The 15,361-nt window shown below is 42.0% G+C and overlaps 1 protein-coding gene across 2 annotated transcripts in view; it reads left to right on the forward strand.

Moving 5' to 3' along the window:
- Dcbld1 (discoidin, CUB and LCCL domain containing 1) overlaps nt 1-15,361 on the forward strand; it is a 93,151-nt gene that overhangs the window by 46,891 nt on the left and 30,899 nt on the right. For both annotated transcript variants that reach the window (XM_228172.11, XM_063279672.1), the window contains exon 3: nt 13,921-14,055. In XM_228172.11, the coding sequence (XP_228172.5) occupies nt 13,921-14,055 (135 nt within the window). The remainder of the gene's footprint in view (nt 1-13,920; nt 14,056-15,361) is intronic.

Raw genomic sequence — 15,361 nt, forward strand, 5'->3', positions numbered from 1 at the left:
TCCTCAGACACACCAGAAGAGGGCATCAGATCCCATTACAGATGGTTGTGAGCCACCATGTGGTTGCTGGGATTTGAACTCAGGACCTCTGGAAGAGCAGTCAGTGCTCTTAAGCACTGAGCCTTCTCTCCAGCCCACTGAGCAGTTTTGTTTTGTGAATATTGAATGTACTTATTCAAGCCAAAATGGTACAAGTCAGTCATTCAATATGTCTTCCATGTTGTCTTTTGTTTTCTGAGCTAGGGTCTCATGCAGTAGCTCATTCTGGTTTACTAATTTCTCATAGCTGAAGATAGCCTTGAACTTCTTATCTTCCTGTTTCCAGCTCCCAAATCCTGAGATTACAGGTGCATGTGCCACCATGCCTGGCTTCAACGTGGCTTCTTTTGGGGGAGGGTTGTTTTTTAAGGGAGGAATGTCTTATTTTAGCTGAGGTTTTTAGTCCATAATATGAGAGAGTCTGGGATGAAGTTGGAGAGTCAGGATTCCAAGGTCATCCTTGGCTACATAGTGAATTCAAGATCAGCTTATGCTATATAAGGTCTGTCTGTCTCTCTCTCTCTCTCTCTCTCTCACACACACACACATACACACACAGCTTTAAAGTAGATATAGTAAGTGTTGTGTTTTATAAAAAAAGAAAAAGAAGCCAGGGATATATGTTTGGTGAAGGCACAGTCTGGTGTGGGGGGAAGATGGTGCCTCTGCCAGCCCATGCTAAGCCACCCCTTGCCCCTGAGGTACCAGCCACAGGAGGAGTATAGTGTAGAATAGAGTTGTTTATTCAGGGCATGGGGAGGGGAGTTGAGCGAGTAGTGAGACAGAGAAGACAGAGATGGGGGGGGGTGGCAAAAGCAAGAGAGTCAGAAGGGGCAAGCAGTCCCTTTTATAGTGAGTTACGCATACCTAGTTGTTGCCAGGTAACTGTGGGGTGGAGCCTAGAAGAAACGCTAACGGTAAGTACATGGATAGGTAACAGTCACCTACTATCAAGTGTTATTGGAGTGTATGTATTGCTGTGTCCGTCTATACCGTGAGCAGGATAGGAAGTTCACTTTATTTTTGTCTTTGTTGCTTGTGTTTTGAGACTTGGTCTTGCCCAGGCTGGCTTGGAATGTCACTCACCTGTCACTCGGGTTGGTTTCAAGCTCATGGCATTTTCCAGCTCAACAGAGACATTTATTAACAACAGAGATGTTTATATTTATTAGAATCATTGCAAGCGTGAATGCTTCACTTCATAGTCTTGGTTTTATGAGGCCACAGCAAGAGACTTGGCCCATAACGGGCCAAAATTCTGGTATACGGCACACAATTCTAGCATGTGAACAGTTGTGGACTGGAGAAAAGTTTCCATCATGAAAGACACTGTCTCACCAAGCTTGGTGGTGCACACCTGACAGCCTAGCCACTTGGGTCTGAGGCAGGAGAATTTGATAAGGGTTACATCGTGAGTTCACAGACAGTCTGAGCAAGCTAATGCCCTAGTGGTAAAGTAAATAGTGAAAAAGACTGTGGGGGAAACCCTAACAATTAAGGTCACACTCTACCAGGTCCAGATAGTTCCTCAGAGCTCAGCACAAAATGGAGGATGTATTTTACCAGCAAGCTTCCCCTTCTCTGACCTTGTCTGGGGAGCCTGACACCCCACACCTTCTACCTGGGGAAGGTCAAGGAGTCCTTGGCAGACCTACAAGTTCAAGTTCAACTTCTTTGCTGATAAGAACCTGCCCAGCAAGTGCCTGGGATTCCTGGAATGCCTCTCTGTACAAACTAAGCATTCACAGCACTTTAAACGCCAGCTGATGATTTCATTTGCTCTGAAAACTCCTTCCCATTCTCCAAGGTTCATATGTATATAGCCCTTGTGTTGGGGTTTAAATCTTGGCCCGTGCCCGGACAGAACACACCCAGACAACATGTTTCCACGTGGAGAGGTTTAATGAGAGAAGAAGAGTAGAGGAGAGGAAAGGTGGCCAGCCTGGTGTCACTCTGCATCTGGTCACCCTGAAGGAGGAAGCACACGTTCATACCACAAAAGAGGACTAGAGATATAGCCCGGTGGTAGAGCATTTGCCTAGCCCACTCAAGGCCCTAGGCCTCAGTAACACATCGGAGAGGGAGTGGGTTAACATCTTCGAAGAAGTCTGGCTGAAAACAGAACTTTGCTCGAGCAGCCAGGGTTTCTTACTAGTTCCCATTGGATATCTCTTCGATTTTAACTAAAGGAAAACAGTTCCTGTCAGGTCCAGAGGAAACTCCGTCTTCCCCCAAATTCTGGCAATTAGACAAAAGCGAGCATTTTGGGGGAACTCGTGAAGCTGATTCCCATCTAGCAACCGAGCCATTTCCCCTTTCGCTGGCAGAAGGAACAAAATGTTTAGCATACCAAAGCCCATGCTGGCTTCCAGGCTCCCTCAGAACCATGAGTACCTGTTAGACCTTCCTGAGAGCTTGCTAGCATCCTGACTCTTCTCAGCCTGTCTCACCCCTCTAACCTTCTTCCAGCTAATGCACTTCCTCACCCAGCTATCCATCCATTCTCCTTATGCAATGGGCCATGATTCACCAAAGAATGATATCTCAACTCAAATAGTATGTAAAACACAAAGAGTGTTTTATCCTGCAGAAGTCCAGCATGCTGGGGTCTCCCACTACCAAAATAGAGAGACAGCCAAGTGAGGTTTTCAGGCCTGATTTAAAGCACATTAGGGAATTCCAGGGTAGGTAACCTATGTGTTCATCTGTTGGGTCCATCTCTGTGGATATTCCAGTACTCGAGTTCGGGGGCTTGAAACTTGCTGGGGAGATCTGGAAACTGTTGCTGAAGAAGTTTGGAAACTGCTGCTGACCAAGTAGTGGGGCAGCTTCTGAGGCTTGGAATGTCTTGCTCTCTCTCTCTCTCTTCTTCTCTCATGGCCATGTTCAGTCTATTACTCTGGACTCTTTCAGATTCAGATGCGTGACTATTTTCTCCCTCTTATCTATAGTGAAAACCTTCCACTTAACTATACCTTGGATTGGACATGTGTCCGCTTATAAAGCCTCTAGTCTGTGGAAAGGAACCTGTGACTGTCAAGCCTTGGGACAGGTGATAATTTAGGTGCTTTGCCCAACAGGCTGCACGGCAGTCAGGGCTCCAGTCTCATCCCCATCCTGAACAAAGGCTCACTCATGCTGTAGTTACGGAGGAAATAAGGGAAGCCATTCTCCGTGACACTGATACAAGTTTCTCATACACCCCCGAGGAGGTATCCTTTTGCGGCATGCGTTAAGCCTGAGATGGACTGGTGTCGGGAATCAGGGTCACTAAAGGACAGGTGTATTTGCTTTGGTTTTATCTGAATTTTTCCCAGAAATGACTATGTGCTTTGGCAGGATAAAACCAGATACAACGTTCCATATGTATTTGGCATCCAAGGAACCACACATATCATACAAATTTGTGTGATGACCCATATTTTTATCTATTTGAAATAATAGGGAAGTTTTCAATCCTTCTGAAAACTTGGAAGAACAGAAATTGAATTCTTTTGGGTTACCAATTTAGATTTGTTTGCCCGAGTTTGTTTGTTTGTTTGTTTTTTTAATCAGAATTCATTAGGACGGTGTGGAAAGTTAGGAAGAGACTTAGTATGTAACACAATTGGAGAGGAGTGCTCAGAGACTCGGGAAGAAAAGATCCCAACTTATTAACTGCTCTAAATGATTTTATTTTTACTATTCAGCTTATACACTTATATTCTAACCTTTCTGCAGAGGACACGTGCTTTACAAACATGTAAAACAAAACTGGGAAAGCCAAGAGCAGCCTATGACTGGCTTTCACCTACATAGAGGCCTATGATACTTCATTATTGTGCTGGTTAACTTTTGCCAACTCGACAAGAGTCACCTGGGAGGAGGGAACTCCATTAGAGAACTGCTTACCAGACTGGTCTGTGGCCAGTTTCCTTGATGAATGATCCATGGGGAGGGCTCAACCCACTGTGTGTGGTGCCACTTCTATGGGTGGGGCAGGTGAACTGGGTGTATTAGAAAGAAAGCTGAGCAAGCCTTGGGGAAGAAGTCAACAAGCAGACTTCTTCCATGATCTCTGCTTGATAGTGGACTCTAACTTGTAAGATAAAATAAACCCTTTCTTTCCCAAATTGGTTTTGGTCATTGTTTTACTCTGGCAACAAGATCCTAACAAGAACCATAGATTAAATTGCCTGTCTTTAATATTCATAATACAGTGTTAAGATGTGTAAAACTCCTAATTCCTAACATTTTTAATATTTTTTTATTTTATTGGATTTTTTAAACTTACATTTTAAATGTTATCGCCTTTACCAGTTTCCCGTGGAGGAACCCGAAAAATCTATCTTCCCTCCCCCTGCTTCTATGAGGATGCTCCTTCACCCACCCACCCACTCCCACCTCCCCCACCTGACATGGCCCTATACTGGGGCATCAAGCCTTGGCAGAACCAAGGGTCTTACCTCCTCTCGATGCCCAACAAGGTCATCCTCTGCTACGTTTCCGGCTGGAGCCATAGGTTCATTCCTGTGTACTCTTTTTTTTTTTTTTAAAGATTTATTCATTTACTATATATAAGTACACTGTAGCTGTCTTCAGCCACACAAGAAGAGGTCATCAGATCCCATTACAGATGGTTGTGAGCCACCATGTGGTTGCTGGGATTTGAACTCAGGACCTCTGGAAGAGCAGTCAGTGCTCTTAACCGCTGAGCCATCTCTCCAGCCCTGAACATTTCTTTAGGTGCTTCCCCACTGTTCAATATTTCTCACTTGAGAGTTCTTGTTTAGCTCTAGAGCCCATTTTTTAATAGGGTTTTTTGATTTTTCTAGAGTCAAACATCTTGAGTTCTTTGAATATATTGGATATTAGCCCTCTATCAAATGTAGGAGTGGTAAAGATCTTTTCCCAATCTGTTGGTTGCTCTTTTGTTCAAATGACAGTGTCCTTTGCCTTACAAAAGCTTTGCAATTTTATGAGGTCCCAATTGTCAATTCTTGATCTTAGAGCATAAGCCACTGGTGTTCTGTTCAGAAAGTTTTGCCCAGAGCCCATGTATTTGAGGCTCTTACCCACTTTCTCTCCTATTAGTTTTAGTACCTGGTTTTATGTGGAGGTCTTTGAACTACTTGGACTTGAGCTTTGTATGACTTGATAAGAATGTATCGATTTACTTTCTTCATGCTGACCTCCAGTTGAACCAGTACCATTGTTGAAAATGCTATCTTTTTCCATTGGATGGTTTTAGTTCCTTTGTCAAAGATCAAGTGACCATAGGTGTGTGGGTTCATTTCTGGGTCTTCAATTCTATTCCACTGATCTACCTGCCTGTCTCTGTACCAATACCATGCAGTTTGTCACTATTGCTCTGTAATACAGCTTGAGGTCAGAGATGGTGATTCCCCCAGAAGTTCTTTTATTGTTGAGGATAGTTTTCAATATCCTGGGTTTTTTGTTATTCCAAATGAATTTGCAAATCTCTCTAACTCTATGAAAAATTGAGTTGGAATTTTGATGGGGATTGCACTGAACCTGTAGATTGCTTTCAGCAAGATGGCCATTTTTACAATATTAATCCTGCCAATCCATGAGCCTGGGAGATTTTTCCATTTCTGCGATCTTCTTCAATTTCTTTCTTCAGAGACTTGAAGTTCTTCTCATACAGATCTTTCACTTGCTTGGTTAGAATCACACCGAGGTATTTTATATTATTTGTGACTGTTGTGAAGGGTGTCATTTCCCTGATTTCTTTCTCAGCCTGTTTATCCTTTGAGTAGAGGAAGGCTACTGATTTGTTTGAGTTAATTTTATACCCCAACACTTTGCTGAAGTTTAGTAGTTCTCTGGTGGAACTTTTGGGGTCACTTAAGTATACTATCATATCATCTGCAAAGAGTGATATTTTGATTTCTTCCCTTCCAATTTGTATCCCTTTGACCTCCTTTTGTTGTCTGATCGCTCTTACTAGGACTTCCAGTACTATAGTGAATAAGTAGGGAGAGAGTGGGCAGCCTTATCTAGTCCCTGATGTTTGTGGGATTGCTTCAAGTTTCTCTCCATTCAGTTTGATGTTGGCTACTAGTTTGTTGTATATGGCTTTTACTATGTTTAGGTATGGGCCTTGAATGCCTGATCTTTCCAAGACTTTTAACATGAAGGGGTATTGAATTTTGTCAAATGCTTTCTCAGCATCTAAGCATCCTGTGTGTGTGTGTGTGTGTGTGTGTGTGTGTGTGTGTGTGTGTGTGTGTGTGTTTTTCCTTTGAGTTTGTTAATATAGTGGATTGCATTAATGGATTTTCGAATATTGAACCTTCTGTGAATCCCTGGGAAACAACTATTTGATCATGATGGATGATAATTTTGATCTGTTCTTATCTGGTTTTTGAGAATCTTATTTAGAATTTTGGCATTGTTATTTATAAGGAAAATTGGGGTGAAGTTCTCTTTCTTTGTTGGGTCTTTGTATGGTTTATGTATAACCATAATTATGGCTTCATAGAAGTGCTCCTTCTATTTTGGGGAATAGCTTGGACAGTATTGGTATTAGGTCTGATAGAATTCTCCACTAAACCCATCTCTTTCCAGGCTTTTTGGTTGGGAGACTTTTAATGACTGCTTCTAATTCTTTTTTAAAATTTATTTATTTATTATATATAAGTACACTGTAGCTGTCTTCAGATACACCAGAAGAGGGCATCAGATCTCTTTACAGATGGTTGTGAGCCACCATGTGGTTGCTGGGAATTGAACTCATGACCTCTGGAAGAGCGGTCGGGTGCTCTTAACCGCTGAGCCATCTCTCCAGCCCGACTGCTTCTAATTCTTTAGAGGGTATGGGACTGTTTAAATGGTATATCTGATCCTGATTTAACTTTGTTACCTGGTATCTATCTAGAAAATTGTTCATTTCCTCCAGATTTTTCAGTTTTATTGAGTATAGGCTTTTGTAGTAGGATCTGATGATTTTTTGGATTTCCTCAATTTCTGTTGTTATGTCTTCTTTTTCATTTCTAATTTTCTTAATTTGGATACGCTCCCTGTGCCCTCTGGTTAGACTGGCTAAGGGTTTATTTACTTGTTGATTTTCTCAAAGAACAAACTCCTGGTTTTGTTGGTTCTTGGTACAGTTCTTTTTGTTTCTACTTGGTTAATTTCATCCATGAGTTTGATTATTTCCTGTACTCTGCTCCTCTTGTGTGTAATTACTTCTTTTTGTTCTAGAGCTTTCAGGTGTGCTGTCAAGCTGCTAGTGTACGCTCTCTCCAGTTTCTTTTTGTAGGCACTCAGAGCTATGAGTTTTCCACTTACAACTGCTTTCATTGTGTCGCATAAGTTTTGGTCTGCTGTGCATTAATTTTCACTAAATTATAAAGTCTTTAATTTCTTTCTTTCTTTCTTTTTTTTTTTTCTTTCTTTCTTTCGGAGCTGGGGACCGAACCCAGGGCCTTGCGATTGCTAGGCAAGTGCTCTACCACTGAGCTAAATCCCCAACCCCCTTTAATTTCTTTCTATATTTCTTTCTTTTTTAAAGATTTATTTATTTATTATATTATATAAGTACACTGTAGCTGTCTTCAGACACACCAGAAGAGGGCATCGGATCCCATTACAGATGGTTGTGAGCCACCATATGGTTGCTGGGATTGAACTCAGGACCTCTGGAAGAGCAGTCGGTGCTCTTAACCACTGAGCCATCTCTCCAGCCCTCTATATTTCTTTCTTGACCAAGTTATCATTGTATAAAGTGTTGTTCACCTTCCATGTGTATATGGACTTTCTGTCTTTGTTGTTGTTATTGATGACCAGCTTTATAGTCCATGGTGATTTGTTAAGATACATGGGATTATTTCTATCTTCTTATATCTGTTAAGGCCTGTTTTTGGACTGATTATATGGTCAGTTTTGGAGAAGATATCATGAGGTGCTAAGAAGAAGGTATTATATTCTTTTGTTTTAGGTTGAAATGTTCTATAGATATGTGTTAAATCCATTTGGTTCATAACTTCTGTTAGTTTCACTGTGTCTCTGTTTAGTTTCTTTTTCCATGATCTGTCCATTGATGAGAGTGGGGTGTTCACGTCTCCCACCATTGCTGTGTGAGGTGCAATGTGTGCTTTAAGCTTTAGTAAAGTTTCTTTTATGAATGTAGGTGCCCTTGCATTTGGAGCATAGATATTCAGAATTGAGAGTTCATCTCGGTGGATTTTTCCTTTGATGAGTATTAAGTGTCCTGCCTTATCTTTTTTGATAACTTTTGGTTGAAAGTCAATTTTATTCAATATTAGAATATTACCCCAGCTTGTTTCTTGGAATCATTTGCTGGGAAAAATTTTCCCAGCCTTTTACTCTGAGGAAGTGTCTGTTTTTGTCATTGAGGTGTGTTTCCTATATGCAGCAAAATACTGGGCCCTCTTTATGTATCCAGTCCGTTAGTCTATATCTTTTTATTGGGGAATTGAGTCCATTGATGTTTTGAGATATTAGGTACCAATGATTGTTGTTTCCCATTACTCTTGTTGTTAGAGGTAGAATTATGATTGTGTGGCTATCGTCTTTTGGGTTGTTTGAAAGATTACTTTCTTGCTTTTTCTAGGGTGTAATTTCCCTCCTTGTGTTGGAATTTTATATTCATTATTCTTTGTAGGGCTCGATTTGTGGAAATGCATTGTGTAAAGTTGGTTTTGTCATCGAATATCTCGGTTTCTTCATCTATGTTAATTGAGAGTTTTGCTGGATATAGTAGCCTGGGCTGGCATTTTTGTTCTCTTAGGGTCTGTATGACATCTGCCTAACATCTTCTAGCTTCATAGTCTCTGGTGAGAAGTCTGGTATAATTCTGATAGATCTGCCTTTATATGTTATTTGACCTTTTTCCTTTACTGCTTTTAATATTCTTTTCTTTGTTTAGTGAACATGTTTTGGCTGTTATGTGATGGGAGGAATTTCTTTTCTGGTCCAATCTATTTGGAGTTCTGTAGACTCCTTGTGTGCCTATGTGTATCTTTTCTTTAGGTTAGTGAAGTTTTCTTCCATAATTTTGTTGAAGATATTTACTGGCCCTTTAACTTGGGAGTCTTTGCTCTCTTCTATACCTATTATCCTTAGGCTTGATCTTTTCATTGTGTCCTAGATTTTCTGGATATTTTGGGTTAAGATCTTTTTCATTTTGCATTTTCTTTTCTTCTTTTTCTTTCTTTTCTTTTTTTTTTTTTTTAATTCTTTTTTTCGGAGCTGGGAACCGAACCCAGGGCCCAGGGCCTTGCACTTGCTAGGCAAGTGCTGTACCACTGAGCTAAATCTCCAACCCCTTGCATTTTCTTTGACTGTTGTGCCAATGTTTTCTATGGTATCTTCTGCCTCTGAGATTTTCTCTTCTATCTCTTGTATTCTGTTGGTAATGCTTATGTCTATGACTCCTGACATTTTTCCTAGTTTTTCTATCTCCAGGGTTGTCTCCCTTTGTGATTTCTTTATTATTTCTATTTCCATTTTTAGATCCTGGATGGTTTTGTTCAATTCCTTCACCTGTTTAGTTGTGTTTCCTGTAATTCTTTTTTTTTTAAAGATTTATTTATTATATTTATTATATAGAAGTACACTGTAGCTGTCTTCAGATACCAGAAGAGGGCATGGGATCTCATTACAGATGGTTGTGAGCCACCATGTGGTTGCTGGGATTTGAACTCAGGACCTCCGGAAGAGTAGTCAGTGCTCTTAACCACTGAGCCATCTCTCCAGCCCCCGTTTCTTGTAATTCTTTAAGGGATTTTTGTGTTTCCTCTTTAAGGGCTTCTACCTGTTTACCTGTGTTGTCCTGTATTTCTTTAAGGAAGTTATTTATGTCCTTCTTAAATTAAAGTCCTGTAATATCATCATGAGATTTGATTTTAAGTCAGAATCATGCTTTTCTGGTGTGTTGGGATATCCAGGACTTACTGTAGGGGAGAACTGAGTTTGGTGATGCCAAGTAGTCTCGGGTTCCTGTGCTTGAGTTTTGTTTCCGTTGCTTAGGTTCTTGCACATGCCTCTCACCATCTGGTTACCTCTGGTGTTAGCTGGTCTTGCTGTCTTTGACAATGGCTTGATCCTCCTGTAAGTGTGTGTATCAGCACTTCTGGGAGACCCGCTCTCTTCCAGTGGGATTTGGGTACCGAGAGCTGTGGCACATGGTCAGTTCCAAGTGCAGATGAATACAGGAAGGATCCTGTCCCAGACTGCTCCTCGATTCCTGGGTCCTGAGGGAGGGCCCCAGGTGGGTTCCTCAGAGGTTAAGTGGTAGTCTCACCTGTGCCGTCAGGTATGTCAGCACTTCTAGGAGACCAACTCTCTCCCAGAAGAATCTGGGTAAAGAGAGCTGTGGCACAGGGTCTGCTCCGGGTGCAGAAGGAAACCAGAAGGATCAATTCATAACATTTGTGCATGCCGGGTTTATTAGTTACTGTTGTCTTACTTTGAGAAGATGCCCTGATACAAGCAACTTAAGCGAGATGAGTTTTACTTTGGCTTTCAGTTCGAGAATACAGTTTATCATGACAGGAAAATGCTGACAGGAGGAGCTTGAGGGAGCTGGTCAAGTTGCATCTGATGTTAGGAAGCAGAGAATGATGGGTCTCATGCTCAAGAAGCCTTCTGTGCAGTCCGGGACTCATGGCCCGGGAGTGGTGCTACCCAGCTTTAGGATGAGTCTTCCACCTCTACCTAATCAAAATACTCCTTCACAGGTATGCCCTGAGAGTAATCAATCAATTAGACTAACTAATTTATCACTCTTATGCCCAGAGGCTGATAGTTTCTTATAGGTTTGCCCAGAGACTTGCCTTTTAAGTGGTTTTAGCTTCTGTCAAATTACTTGTTAATCATCATTAACCATCATACTAGGCTTGCACATGCTAGGCAAGAATTTTAGCACCGAGTTACATACATCTCCAGCCCTTATGTTTCTGAGACAAGCATGTACCCCAAGCTACCTTTGAATTCCAAATACTTCTGCCTCCTCAAGTGCTCCTCAAGATTACAGTTATGAACCAGCTCCATTATACAGATATTCTCTTACTGTGGCACAGTTCACTTTTCTATTGTTGTATTTGAAAGTGAATATGTTTTTTTTTCTTTTATTGGATTTTTTATTTACATTTTCAAATGTTATGAATATGTTTTAAGAATATTCCCGATGACCTTTTATTGGAGTTTGGCTTTTACACATTGTTGTAAATAGAAGAATATTTCAACACATGTGATAGTTGAAGGAGGGAATGCAGAAAGCAAACAGAAGATTATTTTCCTCTATGTGGACACAGTCTAAAGAGAAGAGATGTTTGGTTTTGGGTTTTTTTTGTTTGTTTTTGTTTTGTTTTGTTTTGTTTTTTTGAAGCACTGTACGGCTCTTAGTATATGAGCTCTTCTATGTAACCTGCAAACATTACCTTGGATTATCAATACCTCACGAAGGCTTCCAAAGGGGGAAGTGGGAGCTTGGAAGATGGCTCAGGGGGTGGAATGCCTCCTACAGAAATGAAGTCCTGAGTTCTGATGTCCAGTACCTGAGTTCTGATGTCCAGTACCTGAATAATAGCCGGGCACTGCAGCTCATTAGCCATAGAGCCCTGCCAAAATCCACAGAGCCCGGGTTCAGTGAGAGATTGTTTCAAAAGCTTGAAGGGACTAAGGGATGGCTCATCTGTTAGGAGCACTTGTTGCTCTGCAGTGCACCAAGTTTGGTTCACAGGACCCACACGGCGGCTCACCAACATCCGTAACTCTAGTCCCAGGAGATCCAACACCACTTTCTGGTCTCTGTGGGTACCAGGCGTGCAAATACATAGTGTACATCCATAAATGCACGCAAACACTAACATAGATCTCTAAAGTTGTGCAGTGGAGGAAGACACCAAGCTTGGCCTCTGCTTTCTCTCCCCATGCACAAGCACGAATGTGCCCACAGTTGCGCATGTGCACTTACCACACACACAAGCTTAATGGATGAATAGGGGCAAGAAGGCATTGTACTTGGATCGCACTGTAACTTAACAATAGACGACAACAGCAGTGTGGGGCAGGAGAATACACCCCCAGCCCTCTCTTGTTCTCTCCGATCTTCAGAACCTTCCTACCAGGTCAGGATGTTGATTACTTGGATTTTTCATCTACTGTATAGGATCATTTTGGTCCCATGAGGCTTTTGAGTAATGTGACCCAGTTTGATTCCCACTGAGGAGAAGTGGTCATTTCTTTCCACACCTCGTCCTTTGTCGTGTGGTGGTTGTAGCTGCTGCTGTTGGCTGCCTCTGTAGTGTTCTAAGAGAAGTTGGGGAAGAATCTCTCTCCAAAACTTGCTTGTGGAACTGGGTGTGGTGGTATATGCCTTTAGTCCCAGCACTCAGGTTGCGGGGGCAGATGAATCTCTGAGTCGTAGGCCAACTTGGTCTACATAGTGAGTTCCAGGTCAGCCAAGACTATGCCATGAGAATGTCTCACAATAAAGGAAAAAACAAATAAACCCAAAACTTGCTTGGGGAGCCAACAAGGTGGCTACATTGGTAAGGTGCTTGCTACCATATCCCAACAACCTGAGTCTGTCCCTAGTGGTTGCAGAACCAAGTCCAAAAATGCTCAGTCTCGATTTCCTCTTTGAAATTTATCAACGTTGTTATTGCTTTTCAAGCAGTTTTCCTCTAGAAACAGTTTATAATCGTGTGTGTGTGTGTGTGTGTGTGTGTGTGTGTGTGTGTGTGTGTGTGTGTGTGTGTGTTTTAGACATGTCTTACTCTGTAGCCTAGGCTGGCTTTGAACTCATGGCAATCCTACTGCCTCAGACTCCTGAGTCCTGGGATTATAGGCATAGGCTACCACACCAAGTTAGAAATGTTACTACTTAGTTAAATGGACTTTACAGATTTGCTTCATTTTATTTGTTTGTTTGTCTTATTGTGTATCCCTGGCTGGTTTGGAAGTCTCTATGTAGACCAGGCTCATTATGAACAACCCAGAGAATAGGAAAACCTAACAAAACAGATGTCAAAGACACTAAGAAATAATTTATCAGAGAACATATGTAGACCAGGCTAGTCTCAAACTCACAGAGATCACCTCAAGGTTCTAGGTTTAAAACCATGTGTCATCAGGCCTTGCAAACTTATAGTGTTTGCCTTTTGAAGTCATTTTAGAGGCTAAGACAGGAGGATCACCAGATTCCTGCCTAGGTGACATTCTGAGATCCTGTCTCAAAGAGGGCAGGGAATTGCTGCTTTTGAACAGACTTTGTGATGTAAATCAAAACACAGTTCTAATAGAAGTTAATGCAGGAGAAAAATATAGGCGTTGCATATGATCAAAACTTTAATTTTTTATTACATTTATTCATTTGTATGTGTATGGGTACATCCACGTGTGCATGCCCCAGAACTCTGTGGAGGTTAGACATACCTCCATACATTACAGGTGTTAGATGAGTCTGCTTTCTCCTTCTACCACATGGGTACCAGTCCTAAGGCTTGGTGACAAGCACCTTTTCCTGCCATCTAACCAACCTAATAAGTTTGCATTGGGCAATGTATTTTCATCCAGAACCACCTTGAATCAATTTCTTAGGAGGTCCCTAGAGTGTATTCTCTGATAAATTATTTCTTAGTGTCTTTGACATCTATTTTGTTAAGTTTTCCTATTTTCTGGGTTGTTCATAACGAGCAAGGTCTAAACTATTGCTTGTCTACGGCAGGCTGCTCCACCCCAAGCTTAGCTGTCAAATCAGATTTACATATTGGTCTCTGTCAAACAAAATTCCAGATGGATAAGAATTTAAGATTTTGCACGTGTTATGGGACATATCTGGTCTCTAAAAGAAAATTCTCTGTTCTGTGTTAAGTGTTCAAATGTGTCACACGTGTGCTTTGTTTCCAGGTCCCTATTGTGGGAGTTGGGCTGTTCCCAAAGAACTCTGGCTGAACTCAAATGAAGTGACAGTCCGTTTCCAGAGTGGATCTCACATTTCTGGTCGGGGCTTTCTCCTGGCCTACGCCAGCAGTGACCATCCAGGTACAACAGAAACCATCAAGCCTGTCCACCTGAGAGAGTTCCTTCTGCTCCTTGTCTTTCCTTTTGGGCATAATTATGCTCTCGGATGCAGCAGTAAGATATGAGAACAAGCTGGACAAGGGGGCCCGTGCCTTTAACCCAGCATTCCAGAACCAGAGGCAGGCTGAGAGCTGTGATTTCGAGGCTGGCCTGGTCTAAATATGAGTTTCAGGCCATCAGGGCTATGTAGTAAAACCCTGTCTTGTGGGGAGAGGGAAGGGTCTGGCGACAAAGGGGAACAGCTTCTCTGTAAGTAGTTGGTCAAGTATTGCTTCCTTTTAGAGTATATGGTAAATGGATCCGATGATGTGTATGGGATGGAATAAATCTTGTTTTCTATGAGCCTTGAGTAATATGTCTTTGGGGAAATCCTCCTGACGTGCTGTCTGGCTTCTCTGAAGCCCTGCCCCAACCTTCTTCCTTGCTTAGGAAGCAAACTTCTTAACTAATGATCTCACTACTGTCGCACACCAGCTTGGAGACACAGGAAGGTCATGTGACACCCTGACCATGAGTGAGAAAGAAGGAAAGAGAGCATGAGTTCTGGTGAGAGGGAAACTGCAGGCTCCTTCCTCAGCCTCATGGGGCAGAGTCATCACCCTGCCATTAGCTCCATGCCTATCCAGGGTCACAAGGTGCCCTGTGTTCCTGCTGTCTGTCTGCTTTGGTAGAAATAAGTCTGAAAGGGAATGTGCCACTCATAGGAAGGCAATGGTGGCCATTGTTCACCATATTTTGCTCCTTAAGAAATGTTCATGAAAAGGGCTAGAGAGATGGCTCAGTGGTTAAGAACACTGGCTGATCCTCCATAAATAAAGGTTCACGAAGAAGAAACAACTATTGCTGAGGATATGGGCTATTTGGGGAACTATTTTGCCTTTTTTTTTTTAAAGATTTATATATTTTATGTATATGAGTACACTGTAGCTGTCTTCAGACACACCAGAGGAGGGTATCAGATCCCATTACAGATGGTTGTGAGCCACCATGTGGTTGCCAGGAATTGAACTCAGGACCTCTGGAAGAGCAGCCAATGCTGAGCCATCCCTCCAGCCCACCTTCCTTAAACGTGCTTGCTCCTGATTGGTTGTCGATCAGCACTGATTACCATGTCATTGCTCCAGTTAAACTGTTCCTGTGTCACTGGAATGCCACTGGCTGAATTAAAATGTTCTGGCGAACTGAGTATATTGCTATTTTTTTTTCTTTTTTTCGGAGCTGGGGACCGAACCCAGGGCCTTGCGCTTGCTAGGCAAGCACTCTACCA

The sequence above is a fragment of the Rattus norvegicus genome, chromosome 20, assembly GCF_036323735.1.
Source record: "Rattus norvegicus strain BN/NHsdMcwi chromosome 20, GRCr8, whole genome shotgun sequence".
NCBI classification, from domain to species: Eukaryota; Metazoa; Chordata; class Mammalia; order Rodentia; family Muridae; genus Rattus; species Rattus norvegicus.